Source organism: Penicillium psychrofluorescens (assembly GCF_964197705.1).
Source record: "Penicillium psychrofluorescens genome assembly, chromosome: 3".
Taxonomy (NCBI): Eukaryota; Fungi; Ascomycota; class Eurotiomycetes; order Eurotiales; family Aspergillaceae; genus Penicillium; species Penicillium psychrofluorescens.
This window is the reverse complement of record NC_133441.1, coordinates 3,705,796-3,733,622: the sequence shown is the minus strand read 5'-3', so window position 1 is coordinate 3,733,622 and position 27,827 is coordinate 3,705,796. Positions and strand designations below refer to the sequence as shown.

The following is a 27,827-nucleotide window of genomic DNA, read 5'->3' as shown; positions in this document are numbered from 1 at the left end:
AATTATAAGCAAAGAGAAAAATAAATGAACATCGTCATGTATAAGTTTGCAGTTGCCCCAAGATCAAGCATTTCACGTCCTTCCGTCGCCAACCCACTCAACCCCTTAGCGCAGACACCAGAAATCACTTCTCTATCGAATGAAGAAGCCTTCACTTTTGTTCCAGAAGCCCCGGCTCTTGTTTGCATGGTCAAGACCGAGGGTATCGTCGGAGTCTCCAAGGACATCTGACAGAATATCGCCTGCGTGAAGGAATTAGCATCCACGGATAAAAATCCTGAGAAGTATTGAAACTCACCATCCTCTAGGTACCGGGCGTTGGAGTAAGAAGCGCGAGGAACAGAAGCAAATTTGATCTTCTCAAACTGCTTGCCCTTGATCCCCGTCCGTTTCGACAGACGTTCCTTGGTTTCCTTGAAGATCTCGCCCTGCATAACGTCAGCAATGGAATTCTTCTCTGCGACTGCAAGCAAGTAAACTCACCGGCTTCATGACGAATCTGAAGGGAACACCGTGGGTCCGGTTTGGTTCTTTATCAAAGTTGAAGACGTTGATCACTCGGTCGCTCTCGTCCATGTTCGCCTCGTCGGCAGGGATTCTCTCGGCATAAAGGGTGGCATATTCGTTGATAGAGGAGACATTATTGTCATCCCGGAGCTCCTTGTAGATCTTTCCACTATGTGCCTCACATATTCTCATGTCCCGCATCGCCTCATCGTCCAGACTCGCCTTCTTTTGCAACGAATCCAGGAGATCGGCGACGGTGCCGTTGCGAGGAACCAGGACCTCCAAGACTTGCTATAGTGGTGTTAGCGTGAAATTGAGGGCAATGAGCAAAATGAAACTGACCTCCTTCGTGATTCCTTCTGGCAGCAATGTCACCTTGAAGCATTTCTTGCTCTCATAGTCGCTCAAGCTCGTGTCCAGAATCTCGTAGTACAGGGCATCCGACCGGTGCATGGTATAGCCGTAAGCGCCATACTGGCCGTTGAGGATCTGAGCAAGACTCTGGGCGACAGATCGCTTGAGGAAAGGCTTGGGCTTTCCGGTGCTCGCCATTACCGGCGCAAATCGAAGATGTGTGGGTTCGACCTGGAGGTGCTCGCCGACTTTCTTTGAGAACTGATCGTAAGTCATCTTGCGGCTGAGTGTCAAATTAAAGCCTTCGGATTCTTCCGACTTGATCGGAGCGAAAGTGACATCCATACGGTTCAGGAGATAGTCGTAGAACTGTCTCGCATCCGCGTAGAGTGCAGTCGATGGCAGCTCCGACTCCTTGACGGAGCGCTGGAAGGTGATGATGTCGCCATCCTGGATCTCGGACTGCTGGAATGTTTGCTTGGGCTTCATCACATCGATCATGGTGTGTTTGATCTCCTCAAATAAGATAAACTCCGTGCCGGCGGGCCAGTTCATCCGCGACAGGATAGTCGATGCCAATTCGCCCACTTTCTGGTTCTTGCGAACAGAGACAGGCCCGACGCCACTCAAGGTCTGAGAAACAACATCGAAGTGCTTCAAGAAAACAAGAACGGAGTCGTTGTCCGGCCAGGGCGTAGGCTGTCCATCGGGGCCCGTGGGAGCAACTTCCATCCAAAGTCGGAATGAGTTTCCTTTGGTGCCGAATTTGTTGAATGCCTCGTCAACAGTAATGTCTTGGTCCCGAATTACCTGGTCAGGGCGCGTCGTCTTGTTCTGACGATTCACCATGACCCAAAACCGGATCGCTTCCGCCTTGAGACCTCGTTCTTCGGCAATCTCCTGTGCAAACTCGCTCACTTTCTTGGTCTTCAGAATCCGATACCATTTCGGAAGCGCTGGGTCCTCGGCCGGAAGATCGACGCTGGTCAGATCAAATCCATGATGGGCCTTGAAAGTGTCCTCGTTGAGGATGCCAACGTTCGTGTAAAGGTGGGCTTCTTCTCTTTCCTTCTTTCGACGTAGCATCTCCGCACGGTCTTCGGCAAGCCGCGATTCTATGTGACTAGGCACATCATCCTTCGTAATCGGCAGAAGCACATTGTCTTGTCGCGACTTTCGAATGTACACCAGCATGTAAGCGTTCATGGATCGTTTTGTCGAGAGACCGCGTGTGTAAGGTTGTCGCACACCGGTTGCGCCGTTGGTAAGCTCATACTCGCCGCCGTAGTTCTCCTCCAGGACTTCCTTATCCGTAGCTCGGTTCACCCGATCGTCATCAAAGCGGTACCAGTGTCCATCCTTGGTAGGCTTGAGGAAAGCGTAGTAATGGCCGGCATTGAAATCACCACTGTGAACGAGGACGCCGTGCAGCTCGTAAATCCACGGTTCGGACATATCAGCGTCTTTGGAGAGGTAGGGGCTAGCGTCAAATTCCATGGGGAAGGCATGTCGGTCGTTTAGTTTCATCATGGCGTCGCGGTTGATGTCATATTCAAATCGCTTCAGGTGCAGATGCAGCACCGGCGGGAAGCTTTCAAAGATCACGCCCTTGTTGGCGTCTTGCAAACCGTACGGCGGGCCGGCGTCGTACTTGTTCTCGCCCTCCAGTGTCTCCACTTGGATGTAGTCGCGGAAACTGTCGTCCAGAGTCTTGTTGTTGCGGACGTTGAGCTGAATGTCCCAGAATTCTTCTATGCGCGAGGACTCGTAGTCGACATTGATACAGGATATGTAGGTCTTGGTCTTGCCTACGAACATTTCGGGCAAGGCCTTCTCAGCGGGGGTCCCCTTCATCTTCTCCTCCAGGCGTTCCATCAGCTTTCGCGAGAGCTCCTGGACGTCCTGCTGTTCGAAGATTTGTCTTGATTCCCAGCCAAATGATGCCGTAAGTTCAGTGGTCGAGACGGCCGAGTCACTTGACTGCAAATTGAAGAAGAGCCTCTGGAGTGTCCACGCACTATTTTCGCGTGAGGCTTCCTGGTCAGTTGGAATTTGGTATACAGCCTGGAGAATAAGTTAGTGGGTCTGCCGAGGTAGCTATCAAGGGTTTCCATACCTTGCGGAACCCGTTGGTGAAATAGAGCGACTGCAGTAGCGAGTTCAAGTAACAAGTAGCGCCTTGGTTCTTCAGACCAACCATTCCCGTCTCCTTTTTGGAATCATAGCTGCAAAGAAATCAGTCAGTTCGAGGTCCTCGGAGTGGCGCTGATAAACCTTACTTTTGGAAACTGTGCCAGAGCACACCGGTCGGATCCTTCACCACTCGAACATAGGCCGTGACCTGTGCCTCGTCATCCTGCACCAGCGATACATTTTTACCCGGCCATGCGTCGTTGAAGAGACTGCGAAGATCATAGAATCTCGTAAAGCCCCAATCGCCCTCCTCCGCATTAAACCGATGTGTCGCAACTGCAACTGGGTTAGCTAGCCTGCTCGCTCTAAGCCAAAGGGACTGCAAGACATACCGTGAGAAACATAGATGGAGGGATCATTCACGTTCGACAAGACCAAAGCAAATTGCACACACGCATACCAGTTCTCCGGCGGTTCGCCCTCCCAGGCATGCTCCAAATAGAACGAAGCATGCTCTGCATGGTTGCCGTATGGAAAGAATAGAATCCGCCTACGCTCCAGTCAACAACAAAGTCAAATCGAAGGGTCTGATAAAACGCACCAAGGGAAACCTCCGCACTCAAAGGTCGGCCCATGCACCTTGCGGTCCAACTTCCGCCAGTCCTTGATGCGCCATGTATTGTGTGTCTCGTCCGCGGTCTCTAGATCGGGGGTTTGGGGCAGAACCCGAGCCATCATGGCAGTGTCTGTGTGTGCCGCATTTCTTGTTAGCCAGCTGCTCCAAATGCGACCGAATGGACAGTGATCGAAGTATTCGAGCCATATATGATGTGAGATTGTTCCTCCACTGCAGCCTATCGCGCGGGGAGAAGGCAACAAGGGAAACGAAATCACGTACGGTCATCCGCGGTCGGTGCCGGGTCGGGCTCCTCGGAGCCGGGCTGGGAGACGACAACGACGTCGGTCTTCTCATTCTGGTATTGATCGTATTCGTCGACGAGCATATCGTGCTCGCCGAGCTGGGCAGAGTCAGCGGATGGGGTCCTTCACGGAGGGCATAAAATGGAGGCTGAGGATGAGACTATGACGACACGGGCTTGGGGACTCGGCGGGGGGTAGTCGACTCACGTTCTCCATGGCCATAAGGGCCTCCCGCAGGTCCGGAAAGCGCTGAGGAATTGAAGAAAGGGGGGTGTCGAGGTGAAGGGGAGGTGGGAGATGTTGTTGGTGGGATGTGTCGGTATGGTGATGGTGGCGGAGTCGCAGACTCGGCAGGAAATCCAAGAATGAGTGCGTGAGGAAGTGAATCCACGACAGGCTTAGCAACACACCCCGATCGTCAAACCTATTTAAATAATATTCTAGGTTGGAATTCGGTCTTTTGCTACTGATAATAATATAAATAGTCCAACTACATGTCGGTAATAATAATACATGTTCAATTCTGCCAGATCTCACTCCGACGACATCGCTAACCACCGCATTGCAATAAACAAGAATCAACCCGATAGAGATACCCAGATCATCAGAATCCTCCTACCTACCTGCTATTTCGACTCTTGACGTGCTGCGAACTGGCCCAGTAGTCTGTCACATGTTCTGTTCTGTACTCACCGCCCGGTCTGCTTCACTTCGCTTCGTCCTTTTGACATGACTCCGACTTGAACCTCCATGACGACCGGGGCATGCACACGATGCGACCCAGTCGTCCCCGAGGCTGGTACCCCCTGCGATCCGCTGCGCTGACTCGTTCCTACTCGGGCTCGTCTCATCAGCTGCCGCCATGGAGGCCCGTTTCCGCGTTGGATGAGTATGGCCTCGATGCACCCGTGTCCCTTCAAGCTTGATGCTGACCCTCTTTGGATCAGGTGGGTGGAGCGGCCAATCCGACCGATCAGTTTGCGCCAGTTGACCTTCTTCGGTCGCACCCTGACAGAGCCCCGACTCATTTCCTCGGCAAACTACGTGCGCACCGAGCTACCCACCCGGTAAGTCGAAGACAAACATTCCTGAGCGGCGCGTCTGATCGAACCAGCCTGGCCCATCGTCTCCGAGACATCCAACAGCTGCCCTATGTGGTGGTGTCCAACCCGCACCTCTCCCTGGTGTATGAACTCTACTACAAAGCATTCGAGAAGTTCCGAGTCGTTCCCGAGATCTGCAGCCTCGATGATAACGACCGGCTCTGCGATGTGCTGCGGGAGATGCTCAAGGAGCATCTGGTGGTGATCCCGAACCTGGCCATGGGGGTGCTGGAGTGCCGCGAACTCGTTCCGCCTGATGAGATGGACCGGTTCATGAACACTCTATTGCGAGCGGTATGCATATTTGGGGAATCCTATCGGGAGTCGTAGTGCTGACGGTCTTCTATTAGCGGATATCTCGCCGTGTGATTGCGGAACAGCATCTGGCCTTGACCGAAACCTTCAATTCGCCCTGGCATTTCCCGGACTCGCACGAACGAACCGATATGAATGCAGACTTTGTGGGCGAGGTGTTCTTGAAGTGCAATGCGAAAGAGGTGGTCGAGCGGTGCGGCCAGGTCGCCCAGGATCTGATGTCGCAGAGCTCCGATTCGACCAAAATCCCCGCCATCACCGTGAAAGGCCACCTGGAGGCGACCTTCCCATACATCTTGAGTCATCTCGAGTACATTGTGGGCGAACTGCTGCGCAACTCCGTGCAGGCCGTCATCGAGAAATACCAGCATGTAGCCGGGCCACCACCGCCCATTGAGGTGCTCATCTGCGAGACCCCTCAGCATGTGATCATGCGCATTTCCGACCAGGGAGGAGGCATCCCGCGTGAGATTCTGCCCTACCTGTGGTCCTTCAGCAAGGGGCCTCGCACGCAGACCCGGCTGGAGAACCTGGGCCAGGTGCCTGCGATGGCGGCCACCATGCAGGAGCTGCAGGTCTCGCAGGAGCGCAAGCATGCGGGCCGCGACCCCTTCCACGAAGGGTCGCTGGACACGCTGACGTCGAGGCCACCGAATCTGCGGCTGGGCATGGGCCTGCCGATGAGTCGGGTGTATGCCGAGTACTGGGCGGGCAGCTTGGAACTGCACAGTCTGGAGGGCTACGGGGTGGATGCGTTCCTGCAGATCTCCAAGCTGGGCAACAAGAATGAGCAGGTGACGACGCGGGCGAGCATTGATGCGGTCTGAGGGATTCTTGTCTGGAACCGATTGGGAACTGGACCATACCGAATCCTCTGCAGAATCAGGCGGCGAGTGGGGCGGTGTGGGATGTGCTCGGGATGACGTAACCATTCGCCCAGCCCTACGCGATCCAGCTGTGTTGCACCCGGATCTTGCTTTCCTGACGTGTGATCGCCGATCATGAAGCGCATGAATTCGCCCTTGGACGACAACGTTCCCATCTACATCTTCTTCCTCCTCTTCCTCATCTTTCTGTTCAGCCTCCTACTTGCCAAACACTCCCCTAAAGTCTGATCAGTCACCTTCATCATGGCCGGTACTTGTTCTATGCTCTGCCTGGTGATCATCACCTTGTTCAGTATGTCCATTCCCTCTCTCTTCCTCACGGCTGCCTAGCAGCGCCGACGCCATCGTGCCCCTCTGTGTAACCCTGCTGACGCTCCTCCAGTCCCGCCGCTCGGCGTCTTTATCATTTCCGGCTGCGGTGTTGATTTCTGGATCAACGTCCTCCTCACCATTCTCGGGTATGCTTCTACTTTTTACATATTAGCTTTTCATGGCACGTCTTAATACCTTTTCACAGCTACTTCCCGGGCCACATCCACGCGTTCTACCTGGAATATGTCTACTATGACCGCCGCCAGCGCGATCCTCTGACTCGTGCCAACCAACGCCCCGCACCGGGTGTGTACTCGGAACGTATTCAGAACGGAGGCAACGCCAGCCAGCAGAACTACGCCCCTCAGCCGGGCTACGCCAGCCAGCCGGAATACGCCCCTCAACCGCAGTACGCTCCTCAGCCGGGCTACGCACCTCAGCAGAACTACGCCCCTGAGCAGCACTACGCCAGCCAGCCGAACTACGCCCCTCAGCAGAACTACGGGACCGTGTAGGGATCATTAACCGATCCAAGACGAACAGGCGAATAGGTTGATGCGTGGAGTCGAGTGATCGCGTTTGCTTTGTGCAATGGCAATTGCGGTGGTGACGATATTGTGTATTCCCTTTTGAAACGATGAATGGTATTCTTTCTCCACGACCACAATCGCAGCTGCGCGTAGTCCATATCGTACCATTATACACTGGATCGAGTAGATTATTCCGGGCAAAATGTCGCTTTATAGTTAAAGCGCTGGATTCGAAGATTCATGATTGATGTCCCAAACCCACCCCAAACTCGAATTACCCCATTGCCAATCACGCACGCACGCACAGAGAGAGAGACATATCTATACACCCTCCTTCTTCGCCGCCACCTTCAACGGCGGAAAGTCAAACGCCTCACTGTTCACCACCGTCCCCTGCGTGCGCGGCACAGTCCCCGTCCCAGGACTCCACCACAGCGCCCCAACCCACGGCTGCACATTCCACCCAGCAGACAGCGTGACATTCTCCCTCTCCGCCAGCCTGCCGGTAATATCACTGATCTGGTACTTGGCCTTCTGGCCACGCAGTCGCAGTTTCCCCGGCGTCTCCTCCTCCGCCACAGCCGCCGTGCCCTTCTTCGTCGACTTCTTCGCGACAGACCGCTTCTTCTGCGAAGATTTCTTGGCTGGCTTCAAGGACGAGGGAATAATTGACGCCGGAATGGCCGACAAGACCTTCTCGCTCAGCACATCAAACGAATACGGCGATGGCGCGGCCGGGAGAATCGCATCCCAGATGATCGCCTCGGTCAGCGGAACATTGGACTCTTTCTTATCGGACGAGGAATACGTCGCGTAGACGTAGACGAAGACCTGCTTGGTATTCCAGTTGAAAAGCGGTGACAGGTCCGCGTCCAGGTCGAAGCGGATCTGGGCGTATTCTTCGCGTTTGGTGGAGTAGTAGTTCGGTCGGCCCTTGACTCTGTGATGTTTTGTAGGAGGTTAGTACTTATATGGATGTGTCAAAAACTTGGAAAGGCGTGCGTACACCTGGACGTTCTTTAATGACACCGCCGCGGACGTGTCTGCCGTGGGGAAGAGGAGGGTCGATAGCGCTGCGAGCCCTGCGACGACGAGGGCGACAGTCGTGAAGAAGCCGAAGACGGCCTGCACGCGGTTGAGGCTGGAGTGCATGGTGGACGGGTGCGCGCGTGGGGAGAGAGAGAGAGAGAGACAAGGGAAATGTTATTGATTGATTGATTGATGAAGCCACCTCGGCCGGATGAGCTTATCGATAAGCTCCAATGTTGTTCGCAACCGCATCGTCTCGATCGAGTTACTTTCTCAAAGCTGGAGTAATATCTCACCATGGGTGATCATGTCCTCTTCTTCTACGGTGTCTATTCCTCTATATTCGTGACTTGCACAAATGCTAATAATTTGGCAGGCACGCTGATGGCGCCGCAAGTGCTCCACCGCGTCGTCCACGGGCACCCGGACCCAGAGCCCTGGCAGAAAGCCCTGCTAAGCTTCAAGCCGGCCGTATTGCACGGGTACAAGAGACACCGTGTGCGCAGCGCCGATTACCCGGGCATAGTACCCGCCAGCGGAGAGCCATCCACGCAGAAGGTGCTCGGCACGCTCGTGTCCGGGTTGACAGACGGAGACCTGCACCGGCTGGATCTGTTCGAGGGCAGCGAATACGAGCGGAGAGCTGTAGCCGTGCGGCCGTTGCACGACTCTCTGGACTCGGAGTTGACACAGAGCCCCGGACACCAACCAAAGGACAGCCACTTGCGTGATGTGCTTGATGCAGCCGGGGCGGAGATCGCAGATGAAGAAGACGAGGTGGCTGCCGTGACGTATGTGTGGATTGCTGGGATGGATCGGTTGGAGGCGGCGGAGTGGGATTTTGAGACGTTCAAGCGGGATAAGATGGCGTGGTGGGTGAATGCGGATGAGAGTGAGTGGTAGATCGACATCGCCGTAGTACATACTATAATTGAGATCGGGTGGTGGAGTATAAATAAGAATAGTTAAGATATGGCCTAGAAGAATAAACGCAAATGCAAATGCTGGTATCCTTCTTTCTGCATCACCTCTGATACCTCCAAGCCGACGACGCCTGTATTCCCGCTGTGTATGAGACCGAAGACGAACAGAAAAAGAAAGAAAAGATAACATTTCGTGAATATCATAACCTGTCAAGAGCAGTCCCGCCGCGACGTGCCCCGCGGGCTCCGTCGCACTCGTCCAGCTTCTTCAGTTGGCGGCGGTGTGCCCCGTATCTGGACTTCGGCCCGGGCACCCTCCTTATCTGAGCCCTTCTTGCGCTTCCTGGTGGTGGGATCGCCGGTCTCTTTCTCCTTGTCCCAGCGGGCAAGTCTCTTCTTCTTGGGGCTTAGTTTCGGCTGTGCCGTCTCCTGGCTGTCTGGAACTTCGATCACTTCTTTCCCCTTCTCTGTCTCGACGTCTCCTGGTTTATCGCGTGATGATTCGCCTGTCGATTCCTCGCGAGGTGCAACTCCATCCGAGGGGCCAGTAGGCACCAACTCGACCTGATCCGGTGCAGAGCTTTCAGCATCAGGAGCATCCTTGTTCGCACCATCATCCTTCACGGTAGGCTCGGCTGCAACTGGTGTATCCAGTGTCTGAGTCGGACCAGCAACGTCTTTCTCAGGCTCGCTCGGCAATGGCGGGCCCAGCAGAAACGAAACAGGCTGGTGAGTTGCCATAATGGGTTGACCATCCACCTTATCCCGCGTCTGCTCCTCGTACAACTCATCAAGAAACCTGCGAAGCCGGTGGCGCAGAAGACCAGATCCCAACGGGGGCCAGTCAGCCTTCGCATCCATATCTCGTCGAAGGATCTTCGTGATGAATGGATCCGGGTCCTGCACGAATTTCTCAATGTATGCCAGCAGATATAAGCCGCAATCGGAGTAATTCGGCTGCAGGGGAATCTGTCGAGCTCGCATGCCCTTGATCTGCGCATTGTCCAGCTCGACCCCTTTCTTGGACGCTGCTTCTTTGCAGATGTAGTCCCGGAGCACCTTGATGGTAGGTGATCGGGCCAGATCGAGGGAGTCAAAGGTGATGATTGTCGTCTGACGAGGGTCCAACTTCGGCCCGGTTCGTGTTTTCTTGGATTTGCGAGATGGTTGGGACGCCGTGGCGCTTTCGACTGAGGGTTCGGGGTTCTCGGTCTTATCACGGACACTGCCAAACTTGGCCGGAGGAGACTTGACATTTTCTTCTTCCTCGGGCCACTCGTCTGTTGGACCACCGTCTTCCTGTTTCGCGGCGTTAATTGCTGCATTATCTCCGTCGAGAGACATTGACGCTAGAGACTGGCACGTCTCTTGTTCGTTTGAAGACTTCGCATCCGTATCTGGTGCGGATCCTGCCGCAGCTTCGGAAATATCAGGTACCGGCTCGGGCTCGGACTCGGGCTCGGGAGTCTCTGGAATTGTCTGAACCTCACTGGCCGGCCGAGTCGAAGCCTCCTTGACATCTGCCCCGGCGTGGTCGGACTCAACAGTCCCCCCGGCCGGGAGTGACAAGCTAGGCAAGTTGCAGATGATGGCAACATACCAATGTGCATTCTCGTTGATAGGCACGATAATGTAATCGTAAGCGAAAAGATCAACACTGCGAGTCCATTTCTCCACGCCACTGTAATTGATCTCACGCGCACCTCGTGGTGTGTTGGTGATGGTGGCGTAGAAGTACGAGTTGAAGAAATAGATCTTCTTGGCAGCAGCCTTGTTGGTTCGCTCCAGGTGGTCTTGAAGGAAGCGTATATAGAAGCCGATCAGGTTGTCGTTCAGGAACTCGCCTTCGCGTAGTCGATCGCGGTCTTCCACGCAAACTTCGGCCTTTTTCTTTCCCGCCTTCGGATAGACCAGAGGTTTCTTCCATTTCTCCCGGGCTTCATCATCCGTTGACGGCGATCGTCGGGTATTGGTATTGCGTTCTTCGGGGGCTGCTGAGGTTTTTGGTGTTAGGCGCGCCGATGCTCGCGTCTCGCGGCTTGGAGGCTGGGCAGCCTGAAATCTTTTCACCGGAATCTCCACCCCGGCATCAGCATCTGCTTTGGAAGATTGAGGGCGTGTCTGCCCATCAGATGTATGCCCGGACTTAGATTTCAAGGACTTTTGACCATCCTCTTTGTCATGTTCTGTGTTTCCCCGACTAGTTTCGCCATTCACATCTTGCAAAGCGGAGGAAACTTTTGTGCGAGTGGAAGGTTTTGCAGAAGGCATTTCTGGTCCTGCAGGAACAACGACATCCTCGACGAATGTTTTTTTGGCGTGGCTGCCGTGAAGCTCCAAGTTCCGTTCGTAGGTTGCAAAAGCTTTATCCATGAAGGACCTGTGTCCTAATTAGCTCCGATGCGCTGGACTGGACGTTTCATGGACAACATACCCGTCTTTATCTTGTATTTTGACCTGAAAGCTTTGCAGCGTATCACACAGGCGTAGCTTGTCCGCGGAATTTGTGAACTCAACGTCCACCTTGTCCCCGGGCGAATTGGTTGCCTGTGAAAGTTCTATGCGGACTTTGCAACTGAGCTCACGTCCTTGCAAGGCCTTTCTGATTTGCCGAAAGGGAATAGACACGCTTTTGCCGGGTTCGACGATATTCTCGCCAAGCTCGATCTTCTCCTTATCCACATCCAGACGAATAGTCATTCGCTCTCCCTCAGTGGTGACCTTCTTGATGGGACCAAACCGAATCGAATTGATGTCCAATAGCCACAAGTCCAGTTTCATTTTCTTGTTCTTCATCTTCTTCGGGCCTTGACGAGGCGAGGCCGCAAAATTGGTAGACTTGATATCGGTGGGTGAGCGCTCACGAACCGGAGACTCTACTTGCATCTTGCTCTCGGCCTTTCGACGATTGAGATTGGGGCTTGAGTCCAGAGACTTCGGAATTGGGTGAGTGGTAGCTCCCCCCTGCAATTCATCAGAGCTCTCTCGATTAAAGTCAGAGATGCGATGCATTCCTTCCGACTTGATGAGCTGTCGGCGAGGGGGAAGCGCTGGGGAACTGAGGTTCGCTGGATTGCGAACCTCAACGCTCTGGAGAACCGGTTGCCGTTGAGATCGGTCCGATTGGACATGCGCGTTGGCTGCCATGGACCGCCTTTGTTTTGCAGCATTCTCAATAAATTGCGCCTCCTCCAGGGAGCTCACGGAAGAAAAGCGACGGATTCCCTGTCTGTGAGGACTCCGATCGACGCGGTTGATCTTGACTATATCTTCCAGGTCGCGGTATTCCGGGAGTTGTTGCCTCTCGCGAGACTTGTTCTTCTGTCTGGCTGTTGGTAAGCGCGGGGAAAGCTGGTTTGCTGGCGGCAACATCTCTGTGATGGGCGAGACGGGTCCCGTCACATCGTCTGTAAGATTGATAGTCGGGCTAGACTGGTCATGACGCCGCCGTTTGTTAGGTCGGTCCGATTCATCGTACTCCCAAGCGTTTTCCAAGTAGGGCCGTCTGGAATTCGATTGCCTTTCCTTCCCCTGCGCGCGGACCGATCCGCTGTCTTTCGAGTGTTTGGAGAGCGTGTCTGCCGGTCTGAATGCGCTGCCAGCCTATGATTCTCTCAATCAATATACGAGACGCAAAGCTCCGCGGAATAAACCTACCCCGGGTTTTCGGTTCTTCTGGAACGAAGCACCAGGTTTGATCGCGGTTGCTCCGGGATCCCTATTTCACAAGCAATGTCAGCCAGGTCAGATTTTGAGCAATCACGGGCCACATAGAGACAATACCTGTAGCTCTTTGCTCCCATCAAGCGCGCCTCATCTTGAGCATCGTTCCGCGGCTGGTCTCGTCTCCACATCTGCGCCGAGGTGCCCAAACTGTGAGATGGAGCTTGTGTCAGCTTTTGCCGGGTGGCGGGGTCGCGATGAGAGGTCATATCTACCGGGCGGGGTGTTCTAGAGCAATCGGCGAGGTGAGGTGCCGCTGTCGTCCAGAAGAGAGTCGAAGTTGAGGCGAAGGAAGAGGTATGTCGGCATAACTGTGAGAAGCCTGACAGAGGTCAGAAATGAGAAAGGCGAGAGGAGATTGCAACTGGAACTGCAGTGTGGGACAAGAGTGAAAAGACCACATGAAGACCTGGACGTGAGACTGAGAGAAAAAGAAATGAAAGCAGGAAGACAAAAAAAAAAAAAGCAAAGCGCACGGCGGGTCCTGCATGCAAGACACACCACGGGCAGATAGATACGCACCTCCGAGAGACCGGAAGGGAGGGCTTGAAGAATAGCAGCGCGTGAACGGGACTCAGAGTCTGCGCGACTTGAGCGACGAGGGAACGAGGGGGAGGTTGGCCGCGTCGGGGAAGCCGAAGGATTGCGACGCGAAGGTGAGGGCCGTTGGCGATCGTCCTGCCGACACGGAGACCGAGTGAAGATTGCGGACAGTTTCTGGAAGAAGGGCATCGGGCCTGCCACACCTATACCATGCCTAGTCCCATACTGTACCCTCTCTTTTTGGGCTCTGGAATCTTCACTATAGATAGGATTCTGGAGATATGCCCCGTCATTCTTTCATTCCTTTCCATCATGACCTAAGGCGGTCAGGCAATAGTGATGCCTGATTCAGGCATCACATCCACGACATCTACACGTCTGGACGGAGGTTGAGTAACAGCTCAATACCCATGGAGCATCTACAACGGATACGGAAATGGCATAGCTCAGAGAATATTTCGCAGAGTGACTCTGCATCAATTCCATAGAACAAAAAAAGACTGCATCGCCACCGTTGTATACAGAAGAAAAGCATCAGGACATTCCAGAAAAGCCACAAGAGGAAAACAACATTTCGAATGAGTTTCTCGCATAAAAATCAACCCGCTCAGTTCGCCTCAATGCCCCACCGACCCCTTCCTTACCCAAACGCGTCCCAATGAAATGTGATCGTGGCTCTTTTGTGGTGTGGTGTGGTGTGGTGTACTATACAGGGCCCCCGGCCAGGATCGGCGTTCACGAGGCCACAGCCTTGCCTTTATCCGCCACCATGGAATCATCCTGGCCGGTCATGCGCCGCCGCTCCGATCCCTGGTGGTGACCGCTGCCGGTCGTGGCTTTCTCATGGCGGGCCTGGTCGATGGCCGAGCGTTGGGCGATGCTATCATCGTGGCTCTTCCAGATGATGTTGGTGTCGGGCGGAAACGCGAGCAAGCGCTTGATTGTTTCCCGGATCTTGATGTTTCGACCACCGTCGATCCGGGTCCAAATACTCAAGACATCCTCGCCGCCGCGCACGCTGAGGACGGCGCCACAGACTTCATCGCCGGCCTCGGCAAACTGATCGCCGGCCATGGCCAGCAACAGGTCCTCCCAGAATCGATCGGCAACGCCCTTCTTCAATCGCACAATCCACTTGCCACCCCGCTTGTTGGCCTCATCTTCCCACACCGGACGGATACCCTTCTTAAAGATGTGGTAGTCCGAGACCGTCGGGAGAAGCGAGGGCCGCTTGAGATGCGAGTATACCGCCCAGAAGCTCTCGACAGACGATATCGCGGCAAGCGCAATGGTCGATTTCTCGTAGTCGGAATATTTCGGCGTCGGAGGACGATACCAGACAATCCACGTAGACTTGAGCGGATGCTCACCAACACCAGACACAGACAGATTCGCGCTCAGGGCATCTTCCTGCTCCGCAGACATGTCGCGACTCTCACCGAGCATCTTCGCCTCAGACGAGCCACCTGGTGTCTTGGGCGCACCGAACGAGGCGAATGCGCCAGACCCTAGACCGAAAGCGGAGGAGGGGTTGGCAGCCGACGACGAGACCCCGGCCGACAGCGGAGATATTGCGTTGAATGGATTCGAGCGACCGTGCGAGCTGTCAGGCCCAAACCGTTTGGAGGAGCGGGGCATTTCGACTCGAGCGCCACCGTCCTTGTTGTCTGTCCCGGACATCGACAGCGACAGTTTGGACGAGGAACTAGAAACGAGAACCCTGAGTTAGTGATTGCTCTTGCCAGGGAACGACAGAATCCCCGCCACCGACTTACTTTGCCCGACGAGACCACAGGTTTGCACTATCCATCGCGGCGAAGGACCAGACTGCCCGAGACACGAGCGGTCATCAGGGAGAGCCGAACAGCCAGAACCACGGCACTCCTCGTAGGTGGGCACAATTGGACTGTCTATGGCCTTTTTTTTTCTCTCTCGGTTTTTTATCTCGGCGACGGTAGGAAGTGGAGCGGAGACTAGATTCTTCACCGGAGACGGCAGGATAGACGAGGCGAGAAAAAGAAAAGGAAGGGAGTGCAAGAGGTCAAGAGAGGAAGGAAAGACGAATGTTGTTCAAAGCGGCAGAGACCGTGGAGAGGAAGTGGTGAGGATGAGGGGAATGACACAAGATGGAATAGTAGTCAAGGAACATGAAGTGACTTGGAGAGCGTAACGTGAGCTGCGACCCAATCAGAACAGGTGACTCCGCCCGCGCCGACTTTTACCCGGGGCGTCCTTTTTCAGCCGTTTTTTCTCGCTTTCCCTCTTCTTCTTTCCACAAAACCAAGACCACCAACTCAAATCACCGCTGGGTGTCTTTCTTTTGCCCACTGCCCCGGCGTTTCCGATGAGTGTGTCGAGATCAACCGATCGCATCTAAAACCATCATCACGAGGGCTCTTCACGGAGCAACCCATGATGCGTTGATGACCTGAATGACGGGACATTGCTATTCTTCCTAGTTTCTTTTCTTATAATCAAGTACGTGGTCAGTAGCAATTCAATTTTTTCCTGCTTCTTGCTTCTTTCTCTATGACGAAAAACATTTGAGCTCTCTGGTAATCCGAGGTCTCAACCGCCTGCTACTCCGGCTGGTTGGGCGTGAGGTCGATTGGCAAAGTCTGATGAGCGTGTTTACTTGCTTCACACACACAATCCGGTCTACTCTGCGTGCAATGGCGACTAACAGCAACCAGTACGCTCTGAAGATAGCTACCTACTTACGAATCTCCGGCTCGTGGAATAATGGTTATACCAAAAATGTTTATTGGCGATGTAACAAGCACGCCGAGGCCCCATGAATGTAAATGCAACCCATCCACCAGCCATGCAATACAAATAGATAAAATATGCCAAAAAAGAACCACAATCCCGTCAACTCGGTGCAGAAGAACCCGCACGATGACTGCTCTCGTCTTGTCTGGCGCGCTTGGGGTCGCGGTCGCTCAGCGGCGCTGAAGCCCCGGCCTTGCGCTTCTCGCGGTCCTTTTGGTTTTGGTATTCGACGCGCCGGGCCTCTTTGCGAAGAGCCTTGCTTTCGAACTCGTGCCAGTCGCCTTCAATATTCTCCAGTCTGGATGGCTGTCAGTAAATAATTCATAGCATATTCCAGTAAGAGGGAGAACGTACTCAATTGGCGGCTGAGGCGCCGGCTCTTCAGACACGAAGTAAGGGTGCTTCAGAACTTCTTCAGCGCTGGGCCGCTTCGTGGGATCGTACTGGAAGACCTGTGAGATCAGATCCAGGGCATCTGTGGTCAACACCTCGCGGAATGTCTCCTCGAAATTTCGCTTCTTCCGCTCCGTCGGCCGCATCAGCTGGAACCATGGCATCTCCACAACATCCTCCCACTCTGCGCGAGTAGGCGTGCCCAACAGATTATAAAGCTTGTCCATCTGGCTGAGCTCGCTGCCTTCGCCGGGGAAGACGGCCTTTTTGGTGAACATTTCCATGCAAACGCAGGCGGCACTCCAAACATCCACGGCCGGACCGTACCGGGTCTCACCCAGCAGGAGTTCTGGAGGACGGTACCAGATCGTGATCACGCGATTGGTGTAGTCAAGCTGGCGGGTCTTGGAGAAGAATCGAGCCAATCCAAAGTCTGCATATTTCAACAGGCCGCGGTTGCTGATGAGGATGTTGGCCGCCTTGATGTCTCGGTGAAGGACGCCGCGATGGTGGAGATAATTCAAGCCCTCGAACATTTGCTTCGCCAGGTCCTTCTTGTGTGCCAGGGTCAGAGAGAATGTGGGGTGGTTGATAAGACCCGTCAAGTCATGAGAGAGATATTCAAAGACCATGAAACATTCGTTCTTTTCCACCATGACTTCCAACAAGCTAACCACGTTCTCGTTCCGCAGATGCTGGAGGAGCTTTATCTCGCGCACTGCAGTGACCGGGAAGCCATCTTTCTCGCCTTCCATCCGGATTTTCTTGAGTGCCACTTGGCGCTTCGTGTAGACATGGATTCCTTTGAAGACCTTGCCATATGTGCCAGCGCCGATCACTGATTCATTGCCTGGTTTTCGATAGTAGACAGAATCAGCTTGAGCAAATTCCTCGGAGAGGATAGGGCGTGGCTTTGGACGGGTAAGGATCTTTTTCGGCCTGGGCGGCGGTTCCCTCAGCGCGTCAATTGAGAGGTCCCGGCGACGATCTTGACGATTGGGACGATCTTGTCGTTCTGGATAATCGTGACGGAAATCAGAACGTCGGTCACCCTTTCGTTTATCACGACGTTGATCAAACCGGCGGTCATCTCGGCGGTCTCGCGGGTTGAAGTCTCGTGAGTCCCGGAATTCTCTGCGATCTCGACCGCGATCCCCCCGTCCTCCACGGTCACGACGATCAAAGCGATTATTATCTGGTTTGAATGTAGGCAGTGGCCCATTGGTCAATCTGTTCCGAGGCGGCGTTGGTTCAGGTGCACGCGGAGGTGGATCGCGGACCTGCATCCGCTGCGCAAGGTCAGGGACCGGTTTCGGGGAAGGAGCAGGCGCGGCCTTGGATTTGAAAGCGAAACTGAATTTCCCGCCGGCCTTGGCTGGTGTTGACAGTTCCGACTCTGGGCCGGGGGGAGGCATCGGTTGGGTATCGCCACTTTCCGAGACCGGCTTGGGGTAATTATCTTCTCTTTGAAGATCATCCTTGCTTGGACGTCTTGACCGAGGTTGCGGTTCCCCTGCGCGAGGCGATCGTGGATCATTTGCAAGTGTATCGTGACTCGGAGGAGACTGTGATCTATGACTTTGCATATGATGAGGGCTGTGCTGGCCTCCGCGACCCCTAGAGCCAGACGAAGACCATTGCTGATTGTTAAAATTGCCTCTACCCCCACGCTGTGAGGGCCCGTTGTTATAGTGGTGAGGCCCAGACCCGGAGAAGCGGCGGTCTTGACCCTGGTTGGGATAATTTCCGCGATAGCCACCATGCCCGCCTCGGTAGGATGGTGGGCCATAAGACTGAGGGTGGTGGTTCGGAGGGCCATTGTACGGGCCTTGATGGTTCTGATAGTACTGCCCGGGAGGACCATTCTGATGATATGGAGAGCCGTGCCTAGATTGCCATATGGTTAGTTTGTCTCAATTCCCGGAAACCAGGGAGGAAACTCACCCAGATTGACTTGGATAAGGGTGTTGCCCGCCCCAGCCAGCTCGCCCAGAGTACGGCGACCCCGGCTGTGGTGACCCATGATATGAGCTCGACGGGGTCGCATACTGGGGCGATGTGGCATATGGCCGGGTATCAACTTGCGGGTGAGAAGGTCGTCGACGTTGTTTGTGAGGGACATCGGATGCTCTCATGCCGTGCATGGGAAACGTATCTCGTAGATCAGCTGGCCCACCTCCGGGCCCACGGTCATCATCTGCATCGAAACTCGGGATCGGACGAGGAGGAGAGGGCGGCCGGGCAGAGTCGTCCACAACGGACTGGATCGGCCGAGTCGAGCCCATCTCCGGGTCGGCCCTTGAGCTGCGAGAAGCGATAGATCTCGAGCGCTCCGACCGCACAGAGTGTCGAGATGGTGATTGATACCGCGAATGATTGTCGCTGTGGTCGTTGGCACTGGGTGATCGCGACCACCTCCTATCCCGGACGGGGGATCTCGATGGGCCTGAGTGTGGAATGCCAGGCCGATGGTCGTCTTTTCTGCGGCGATCACGGCGGCGCTGGGGGGATCTCCCTCTACCACCACCACGACCCTGAAACCGACCGCCTCGCTTTTGATACGGAGGGCTTCTGTCCCGTCTTTCTCCGTGTTTGGCGTGGTGATGACGAGGAACAGGTGGACGATGGCCGCGAGGAGAAGGACTTCGGGTCCTTTTGCGTTTAGATGGAGGCGGAAATGGCGACTCGTCTCCTCGTGGGCCAAAGGTGTCCCTGTCTGGTGGGGGGCCGGATCGATGGGTGTTCCAAGGGTCGTCGGCTGCAGACGGGGGTTGTCGAAGGCTCGGGCGTCGGTCGGTCTGGACCCCAGAGGGTGACAGACCCGGAGAACCGTGGCGAGGAGATCGGTTCACGGGGAAATCGCCCAAGTCGTGAGACGGATCAGGCCCAAATCGGGACGCGTGGGCGGGAGGTGGCGACCTGCCGCGATCGAAATGGCGGTCGTTGGGCCGGTAAGGGCGTCCACGGCCACGGTGATTCTGACCCCGAGCACGATTGGAGCCTCGACCTCTGCGCCTGTCCCGGTCGCGAGGATCGCGAGGATCACGCTGGTCGCTCGCGCTCCACTGGTCTCTCAGCACCGGACTCCTACGGGACCCAGCCATGTGAACGTTGCCAGCCACATCTGGCGGATGAAGAGAATGTTGAAATCGAGGTCAGGGCCAAATCAGGCGGAAACGATGTCTGGCTAGGGGATGCCGTCGAAGGAAGCGAGAGTCGGCGGGAGGAGCCAAGCCAGCCAGGTCGGGCGGATGGTTTTTCCGGTCTGCGAGGTGTATGAAAAGGCGGATGTGAGAACAACAGAACAACCCGGAGAAAAGGGGCAGATACGCACCACAACTGGAGAATCTAGGCTACTCGTGCAATGGCCGGTTGCTCCAACAGGCACAGCCACAATTGGGGCTCTACAGGCGGGCCGGCCCTAGAGACAGGAAGGTTGGTCTCATAAACTTCCCCGCCCTAAAGCCCGCCACTGGCTCGTTTTGATGCCAACAGGTTGGACCTGCTCGTCTCGACCCAGGCTCGGTCGTTTCTGAGGCCTTGTTCGCTCCTCCTTGGCCTGCAGAGTGAATGCCCTTGCGAGGCAGGATCGCACACGAAACCTCAGCGGGCTGTCTCAGCCAGATTTATCTACGTACTGCACGAGCCTGGAAAGCAGGTCTGGCAGAAAGAAAGCGCTGCAAGAAATCACAGAATGACGCAATATCAAAACCGAGGGCAAAATCCGATGTAAAATGTCGGGAGTGGGAATGAGCATCCACCTGGGAAGTGATGGTGCTGCCAGTCCTGCTCAAGACCTTCGCGAGCGGTGATGGTGCGACGCAATTTGACGTCGTAGCTGAACAACAAGCTTGTCCCGTAGCCAGGTGGGCGACGTTCGAGTACGGCTGCTGTCAGTCACGAGAAACGCGGGCCTTCCAACACGATCATGCTCTTCGAACCGGTGTCGCCCGTGTTTTACAGCAGATATGCAATCAGCCATGACAGCTGAAGAGAAATATCACCAATGACCATCTGCAACAGGAGAGAGACACCAACAGGAGGCGCTAGAGAGATCTGCAGTCAAGTCCAGTAGAACCCCATCCCATAGACCGACGCGCCGGAAAGAGATGAGTCGATATCGTCCAATCTTCTCTCTCAGCAGTAGGCCGAATAACCCGGTTCTTAAACCCAGCAGCATTGCAGGGAGCGTACCTGATATGGGTAGGTAGGACCCGACTAGGTGTTTGCAGACCAATGCATCATCCTCTGTAGCAGGCAAAAACGAAACACCGCTCTAAAGCCCCCAGTCCTCCAGTCGTAGTCTAAGAAATCAAGCCGCACCTCAGGGTTCAGGATCTGGGTCCGGAACCGAGCGCGAACCTCCAGGGTGAGAGGAGCGGAATGAGGGACTAAGCGCCCCGATCGGACACCTTGCAACGCTGCAAGACATGCCGAACAAAAATTCTAGAGCAGAAAATGCTTGGTTGACGGGGCCATCCGTCCCAGGTGCGCGGCGATACGAGTGCCTGTCGAGTGCGTTGTTACCAGGAACGCGGGGAAGAGTTGAGGTTAGTTGCGACGGGAGGAGGTTGCGGGAGTGTTTCAAGGAGGGCCATGGTCACGTGACAATCATGTGATCGATGAAGTATAGGACTTGACTGCACGCCTCTGAGATAGTGATACTGGAGGAAAACAGTTTAATCAAACAAAATATCATTTCATCTGCTACCATTAAAATCCCCTCTCCCTTTCCATCTTCCCTTTTTTTCGAGTTTTTCTTTTTTTCCCTTGCCCACACCTCAAATCTCACAACTTCTGGCCATCATCTTCTCTTCAATAGATGAATGAGATGAATCAAAGAGCAAAATAAATGAGAGAACGAAAATAATAATACAGAAAATTGATAAATGATCATGTAGAAATGTTGTCGTTGTTGGTACATCTATGCGACGGCCCCATGACGTGCAGCCAGGGAGTCCAGAACTCGTGCCACCACTCGTTCCACCAGATCAACTGGTCACCGGGATGAGGAGCGTTGACGCCCGGGTAGAAAACGGGCGCGTCCCAGTCGAGATCACGATTGTCCATCTCGGTCTCGATGAGATAGTCGATAGGGATTAAGGACCGGATCTCGCCCTTGAAATCCAGGTCATTGTACAACATCTGGGCAGCCTGGATACTCGACTTCGGGTGGCGGGTAAGCTTGGACCAGAACTCCACGCGGAGTTCACCGACCGTGCTGACATCAAATGCGCCGTGAATAGGTGGGTCGTGGTTGTTGAACTCTTGCGCGGTCATCGTGCGCACGGCGTATGGCAGGAATTGTTGCCACTCATTGGGGGCGTCGTTGATCAGGTAGTGGTACAAAAGGCTCAAATCCTTCTGATACCAGAAAACGCGAGGCAGCCTTCTGAGGGTGGCCTGCCAGGGTGGGTTCCGTCGAATGATCAGGGTGCCAAGGACCTTCATGATTCTGACTGCGAGGCGCAGGTCCTTGTTTGGCCACAGCTGCTTGTGCTTGATGATCCACATGCGCGTAAAATTGTCCGGGATCTCCATAATGTGCCACATCTTGAGCAGCACGCGAAGTCCTCGAGAAGGCAGGAGGTTCTCGACTCGGTTTGTATATGCAAAAATCTCCTTTGCCATGTCTAAGCGGATTTTAAGCCAAACGACCCAGTTGAGTTTCGGCTCAAGACGCATGACCATGCCATCAGGAGCAATGTTCGCTGTTGCAGGCCAGTGAAGCTTGACACCTGTACGAAGACTCACGAAGTTCTCGTATGGGAAGAGTCGCGCCACAAAACGATCATGAGCAGGCAAATAGTTGTGCAGAATCTGCGGCATGACGTACAAGATCAGTCGATCGATTGTCTTGTGGATACCCTGAAGCTGGAAGATATCAAACATATTAAGATAATTAACCACCTCGGTGAAAATCTCCGGGTGTTGCGTAAAAGCCCTAGCCAGGCTGAATGGTTGAGGGAAATCGGGCTCGATGTCCGAGACAGAAACCTCGGTATCCCCAAAGACGGAGCATCTGCCGCGTCCGCTGGAATTAGACTTCAGTTCCTCGGTATCAGCATCACTGAAAATTGCCGCGAGCTCAGCATTTGCAAGACGCTCATCATCTGAATTGTTGAAAATTGGCTGCTGCGGAGAATCTGGTTTGATTAGGGAGTTTCCGGAGAGAACAGACACATTGTTGATGATAAATGGATCTGCGTCCTGCTGTGGGGCGTAACTTTGAGGCTCTTTGTCCTTGATGGCAAAAGACGACGATTCTTCACCAGGATCTGGCCAGTCTTCCACAACAAACCAATCGTCCTTTTCTCCACGGCTATTGGGCCGATCTTCGCCATGGGATGCCGGAGCCTTTCCCTTATCGGCCTCTGGCGAAGGAGACAGCCGGAAACGAGACAAGCGCATAGCAGCAAACGCAATCTGTTCCGTGGTAGGGTCGTTATCCACTCCCGGTGAAGCATCAGGGGCATCTCCAGCTCCATCGTAGCCGTAAAAGCCATTGTTTTCATAGATGGGTTGAAAATGCCAATTTCCCGGCGTTTCAAGTTCCATTGCATCGTCATATGGCTCGGAATCACCATTGTCATCTGGAGTGTTAGCGGCCTGGCTGGGGGCCAGAACGGCTGGTATATGTGGCGGAGAGGAACCTTGGTCCGGAGAGGAGCGGGCATTGCTATTCGAAAAGGTCTCAAGAGAGTTCCTCGGCGGCACTACTCCAGAGGGTGGATACAGTTCCTCGGGAAGAACTGCAAGCGGTTGAGCTCGAGAAACTACGGCCCCATTTCCGGTATGCACTGGCAGTGGCAGAGCGGGAAGTTCTGGGATCTGATTGCCAGGGGGTCCCGGGATATTAGGCAGCGGTTGAAGTGTGCCTTGGAATTGAGCAAGTGCAAGGCGTGGGATTCGGATTCCGTCTTCGGTGATCATGAGAAGTGCCGGGGTCCGGTACCGGGTATGAATGCCCGAGGGTGACACTTGTTGCTGTCGAGACCGGGGACCTTGCATTGGTTCAAGCTGATCAATCGGGATGCCCGCGAGTAGCTGCTGGCGGACGAGCCACGACTGAAGTGCGTATTCCCGCTCGACTGGCATTGGGTTCATTCCCTGGATAGTGTTCAAGGTCGGGAGTGGTCTCTGGGGAGCATTCAGATACGGAGGCGAATTCTGCACGTGCTGAGCAGGAATCTGAGAAGTGTTTGCATCAATAAATGCTCTTTGCAGCCGCGGCCCGGAGGCAGTCATAGGCGCAGCATATGGAGTAGGCACCATCGTGTACGGGTTGGGCAAACTGCTTGGAGTGTAGGGCATGTCATCCATCAATGCTTCTTGAAGCCGAGTTTCGGCCCCAGTGACAGGAGCAGCATATGAAGCAGATGCCGTTGTGTACGGGTTGGGCACATTGCTTGGAGTGTAGGGCATGTCATCCATCAATGCTTCTTGAAGCCGAGTTTCGGCCCCAGTGACAGGAGCAGCATATGAAGCAGATGCCGTTGTGTACGGGTTGGGCACATTGCTTGGAGTGTAGGGCATGCCACCCATCGTCACTCCTTGAAACTGTATTCCGGGACCAATGGTAGGCCTAGCACGTGGAGCAGGCACTGTGGTGAGCGGGTTGGGCGCACTGCTTGGAGTGTAAGGCATGTCGCTCGTCATCGGGGTCGCCGGCAGCAGCTGCGGATCGATGGGGGTCAAAGAATCAAGCATCACACTATTGTTGAGTTCGCGAGGACCAGGCAGCCCGGCAGGCTCAACTCCGAAGAAAGTGTCCGATGCATTTTGTGCAAGGACAGCGGGATCCTCCAACGAAGAATTAGGAGCCGCAGTACCGGTTTGCGGCAGTTGCTCCAGTGGAAGTTCACGATGAGTATTCGCAAGGGCTTGATTGGAGTGCCACGCAGGAAGAGGTGGTTCTGGATACCAGACCGGATTGGCGAATGGCGACGCCAGCTCATCCGGACCAGGCAGTCGAACCGGAGGAGAAACAGGGCGCCACGGAGGGATAGGGAGAGGTGGATGAGTAGGAAGAGGAGGCTGAGGAGGCACAGGAGGCGGCGGCATCAGGTTGCGGGCTTCCGTCTCGGCCAACTCGCGGTCAACATCACCCATCTGATCGGTCCAACTGCCTTGTGGCCGAGACATCCCCGTGGGCTAGCGTGGCATCGGTCAGCTCGCAGTCTTCGATACATGTGCCAGTCAGAGCGGATAGGGCACCAATGATGTAGTGAGACCGAGTGCTCACTTACTATGCTGATTGGGGGATTTTTGCAGAGGACTTTCTACTTGTAAACCCGAATTTCTATTCAAAGATCATGTTAGTAGTGTATCTTGAAGTTTTTGATATAGTTCACATACCTTAGGCCTTGTCTGATTCGACACCCTCGATACCAAGGATTTCAGCTCGGACCAGGCACTGTGCTGTCCGATCACCGTCAGCCTTCAGACTAAATCAGGTAGTGAATAGATGATGAGGCATCTTGACCACACAGATGCTTGGGCAGATGCTTGCGGCTTGGGATGATCATTACAGAGACGTAGCAACCTCTTGCAGACAAAGAGATGGTGTGAAAGCCAAAGCCGCACAGGGAAACACAAAACAAGATGAGTGAGTGTATAAAAGAGCATACTCGTGGATAGACACAGTTTAGGATGGCAGCCAGCAGTACAAGGGTTCACACGAACAGGAACGCGTTCTGGTAGGGAAAAAGCCGTTGGTGCAAGACAGACAAGTAAGACCAAGCAGTAGGCACAGCAGATAATGGCAAACACGACAAGAGCACCAGAGGAACGAGAGAAAGGACTCACAGGCGCCAGGAGGTCGTGTGGTGACACGGATGAGCACAACAATGAGAACGATGATAGAAAGTGAGACGGAGATGGAAAGGATGGCGGAAAAGATGAAGCAGGTGATGGAGGTGATGAAGGAGGTGGGACAGGAGAGCATCATGACAAGAAGAATCGTGTTGTGAAATAGAAGGGGGCGCCGACTAAGCCGCTGAGTCGGCCATGCTGAGTCGGTGGTGGGATATGTTGACGACTAAGCACATCACCAGCAGCCTGGGGGTGGATCATCATGGATGACAATCCCCACAGAGCAATCGAGGTTCGAGTCGAATCCTAATGCTAATGGATCCGGCTGTAGAGCAGGGTTGTCATGGCTGGATGGCCAGGTATATGTCGGGTTGATACCCAGAGCACAGAAGAGGAATAGAGCAAAGCAAGCCATCAACAAGAAAAATAATAGAGATGGGAATGTACATGGCATTTGAATATATGGGACATATACATGCGACGAGGACAGAGCCTGATATCAGGATGCTGAGACGTAAGTGTAAAAAAAGTCAAGTGTTGAAACAGCCTCGCCGGCACCATCAAGGATTTTTTTGAGGTCAAGCATTTCAAGACCCAAACGAAACATGACAACAAGCAAGAGATCATGGCCGATCGTGTAAGCCTAATACACGAGAAGGAATGTGGACGACGTCGGTCAGGTCAGCATAGGATAGACACGGTTCATCGACCCTGGGAGCGAGAGGTCGAATAGAATGGAAACCATTGCCAAGGGTAAACATGATAGGGCAAGGTAAGGTTATGGGGTCAAGGTAGTATATGCAGAAGAATTGAAAAAGAACACACAGAAACACCGAATCCGTGCTGAAATAAGAAACTCAACCCATCCGAAACCTGTTGAAAGGCCGCAACCCGAACTCCAAAATTCATAACTGGACAATTATCTCCGATTCAGCAGGGTCAGGAACTCTTCCCTGGTCTTTGCGCTGGATCGCATACATCCCAGCATGCAGCTGGTGGTCGTGGTGCTGCTGACTTTCTGCACACCACGCATAACCATGCAAAGGTGGGAAGATTCCATGACGACACCAACACCTCGGGGCTTGAGAACCTCCGAGATTGCCAGAGCAACCTGCTTGGTCAGACGTTCCTGGACCTGAAGTCTGCGCGAGAACATCTCCGCCAGACGAGCCAGTTTGGATAGACCGAGCACGCGGCGATCCGGAATATAGCCGATATGCATCTGCCCCACATAGTCAGGATCATTCATGCAGGGACGTAAGGAAGTAATATTGCATACCTTTCCGCTAAAGGGTACCATATGGTGCTCGCACAAGGAGAAGACATCGATGTCTTTCACAATGACCAGTTCATCATGATCCTCGTGGAAAACCGCTCCGTTGACCAGATCCCGAACATTTTCCTCGTAGCCCTTGGTGAAGTAGAGCATGGCCTTAGCGTATCTCTCCGGGGTCTCGCGGAGCCCTTCTCTCTCTGGATCTTCTCCAATGCATTCAAGGATTGTCCGTACAGCTCCAGCAAGCTTCTTGACCCGTTCTTCGGTCTCTTCGGGTGTGGATTCTAGCCGTTGCCGCGTTCCGGGGCCTAGGCGGAGATGGTTAGAGCAAAGGAGAAACCGCGGAGCAATTGACTTACAAGGCCAGCTGAGTCCATCGAAGTCGATGGGGGGGTTCAATGTGTAAGGGCTCGCGGGGCGGCTCACAGTGGCCGGAGGGGTCAATGGACCGCCTTCGTCGCGCGGGTCCCGAGGAGGATCATTCAAAGTCGGTCTAGAACGAAAGGTCAAAAGACCAGGAATTGGGAGAGGGTGCTAGGAGCATACCGGACGGTAATGGGGCTGCGAACGACGCCGACTGCACTGGGAGTCGACTCGCCGGCGACGGCGGACCCTGTCTCGGGCGAATTGAACTCAGCGGGGATGCGGGGGGCGAAGGAGGAGCGGATGGATGAATTGAGGCTTTCTCTCTCACGCTCATCACGCACTCCCGTGGCCGGGTGCAGGGGAGAGCTACCGTTCAGCATGTGGGACGGAATGGCCGACGGCTTCGGGCCAAGCGGAGGGGAGCCTCCGGTGCCCATGGTGAGTCAAAGAAAAGAGAGGATGAGGAAGGGGGATGGTGGAACAGAAGCTTTCAAATGAAAAATCGAGCGGATACAACAAATCAGTGGCTCGACAGGTTTCGATAAGATGGATTCCAGCTCAGTCTGATTCAGTTGACAGTATGAAAAAGAACATGGCCATGACGACAGATGAAGTTCTACTTTTTTTTTTTCCCGATGGTATCAGCGAGTTTCCCGCCCGGCAGAATCAGAGCCGTTTGTCTGCCAGATGTGGTGCATGCAACACGGACTTTTCTAGTGTGACTTAACGGATTTAAATTCCTTGATGTAGTCGATATTGTTTCGTTTGGTAGTTTGGAATTTAGGAATGCTAGAAGTCATATTGTGACGTACATGTTGTGGGAGAAGGAGTATGCGGTCAGGCCTCATGGAAATATATATCTGGGGGCAAGATATACTTCCACCACTACATTTTTCCGAGGAAATGCTATGTAGTTGCCAATACTC

At 54.2% G+C, this 27,827-nt stretch overlaps 10 protein-coding genes across 10 annotated transcripts; 3 read left to right on the top strand and 7 right to left on the bottom strand.

Annotated features, from left to right (window-relative positions):
* Nucleotides 1–132: 132 nt before the first annotated feature.
* PFLUO_LOCUS5535 (ubiquitin-specific protease ubp15) lies at nucleotides 133–4,137 on the bottom strand (the record flags this gene model as incomplete). Its single annotated transcript, XM_073782989.1, has 10 exons — nucleotides 133–242; nucleotides 299–428; nucleotides 484–798; nucleotides 850–2,925; nucleotides 2,978–3,086; nucleotides 3,141–3,330; nucleotides 3,387–3,544; nucleotides 3,596–3,740; nucleotides 3,893–4,013; nucleotides 4,123–4,137. The coding sequence occupies 10 exons, from the start codon at nucleotides 4,135–4,137 to the stop codon at nucleotides 133–135; spliced, it is 3,369 nt and encodes a 1,122-aa protein (XP_073639589.1).
* Nucleotides 4,138–4,688: 551 nt separating this feature from the next.
* On the top strand, nucleotides 4,689–6,160 carry PFLUO_LOCUS5534 (putative protein kinase YGL059W; the record flags this gene model as incomplete). The annotated part of the gene is made up of 4 exons (XM_073782987.1): nucleotides 4,689–4,804; nucleotides 4,863–4,982; nucleotides 5,030–5,312; nucleotides 5,369–6,160. 4 exons carry the CDS (start codon nucleotides 4,689–4,691, stop codon nucleotides 6,158–6,160), a joined length of 1,311 nt encoding a protein of 436 aa, XP_073639588.1.
* Nucleotides 6,161–6,463: 303 nt separating this feature from the next.
* PFLUO_LOCUS5533 (uncharacterized protein) lies at nucleotides 6,464–7,047 on the top strand (the record flags this gene model as incomplete). Its single annotated transcript, XM_073782986.1, has 3 exons — nucleotides 6,464–6,512; nucleotides 6,603–6,678; nucleotides 6,738–7,047. The coding sequence occupies 3 exons, from the start codon at nucleotides 6,464–6,466 to the stop codon at nucleotides 7,045–7,047; spliced, it is 435 nt and encodes a 144-aa protein (XP_073639587.1).
* A 336-nt stretch (nucleotides 7,048–7,383) lies between these two features.
* Nucleotides 7,384–8,214, bottom strand: PFLUO_LOCUS5532 (Signal peptidase complex subunit; the record flags this gene model as incomplete). Its single annotated transcript, XM_073782985.1, has 2 exons — nucleotides 7,384–8,002; nucleotides 8,069–8,214. The coding sequence occupies 2 exons, from the start codon at nucleotides 8,212–8,214 to the stop codon at nucleotides 7,384–7,386; spliced, it is 765 nt and encodes a 254-aa protein (XP_073639586.1).
* A 174-nt stretch (nucleotides 8,215–8,388) lies between these two features.
* On the top strand, nucleotides 8,389–8,994 carry PFLUO_LOCUS5531 (uncharacterized protein; the record flags this gene model as incomplete). The annotated part of the gene is made up of 2 exons (XM_073782984.1): nucleotides 8,389–8,416; nucleotides 8,468–8,994. The coding sequence occupies 2 exons, from the start codon at nucleotides 8,389–8,391 to the stop codon at nucleotides 8,992–8,994; spliced, it is 555 nt and encodes a 184-aa protein (XP_073639585.1).
* A 230-nt stretch (nucleotides 8,995–9,224) lies between these two features.
* PFLUO_LOCUS5530 (uncharacterized protein) lies at nucleotides 9,225–12,946 on the bottom strand (the record flags this gene model as incomplete). Its single annotated transcript, XM_073782983.1, has 4 exons — nucleotides 9,225–11,394; nucleotides 11,449–12,617; nucleotides 12,672–12,732; nucleotides 12,798–12,946. The coding sequence occupies 4 exons, from the start codon at nucleotides 12,944–12,946 to the stop codon at nucleotides 9,225–9,227; spliced, it is 3,549 nt and encodes a 1,182-aa protein (XP_073639584.1).
* A 1,069-nt stretch (nucleotides 12,947–14,015) lies between these two features.
* PFLUO_LOCUS5529 (uncharacterized protein) lies at nucleotides 14,016–15,090 on the bottom strand (the record flags this gene model as incomplete). The annotated part of the gene is made up of 2 exons (XM_073782982.1): nucleotides 14,016–14,985; nucleotides 15,056–15,090. 2 exons carry the CDS (start codon nucleotides 15,088–15,090, stop codon nucleotides 14,016–14,018), a joined length of 1,005 nt encoding a protein of 334 aa, XP_073639583.1.
* Nucleotides 15,091–16,151: 1,061 nt separating this feature from the next.
* On the bottom strand, nucleotides 16,152–18,730 carry PFLUO_LOCUS5528 (CDC2/CDK sub; the record flags this gene model as incomplete). The annotated part of the gene is made up of 3 exons (XM_073782981.1): nucleotides 16,152–16,350; nucleotides 16,407–18,332; nucleotides 18,390–18,730. 3 exons carry the CDS (start codon nucleotides 18,728–18,730, stop codon nucleotides 16,152–16,154), a joined length of 2,466 nt encoding a protein of 821 aa, XP_073639582.1.
* A 2,608-nt stretch (nucleotides 18,731–21,338) lies between these two features.
* PFLUO_LOCUS5527 (uncharacterized protein) lies at nucleotides 21,339–24,590 on the bottom strand (the record flags this gene model as incomplete). Its single annotated transcript, XM_073782980.1, has 1 exon — nucleotides 21,339–24,590. The coding sequence occupies one exon, from the start codon at nucleotides 24,588–24,590 to the stop codon at nucleotides 21,339–21,341; it is 3,252 nt and encodes a 1,083-aa protein (XP_073639581.1).
* A 1,588-nt stretch (nucleotides 24,591–26,178) lies between these two features.
* PFLUO_LOCUS5526 (GTP cyclohydrolase I) lies at nucleotides 26,179–27,338 on the bottom strand (the record flags this gene model as incomplete). Its single annotated transcript, XM_073782979.1, has 4 exons — nucleotides 26,179–26,481; nucleotides 26,539–26,843; nucleotides 26,895–27,028; nucleotides 27,082–27,338. 4 exons carry the CDS (start codon nucleotides 27,336–27,338, stop codon nucleotides 26,179–26,181), a joined length of 999 nt encoding a protein of 332 aa, XP_073639580.1.
* Between the last annotated feature and the right edge of the window lie 489 nt (nucleotides 27,339–27,827).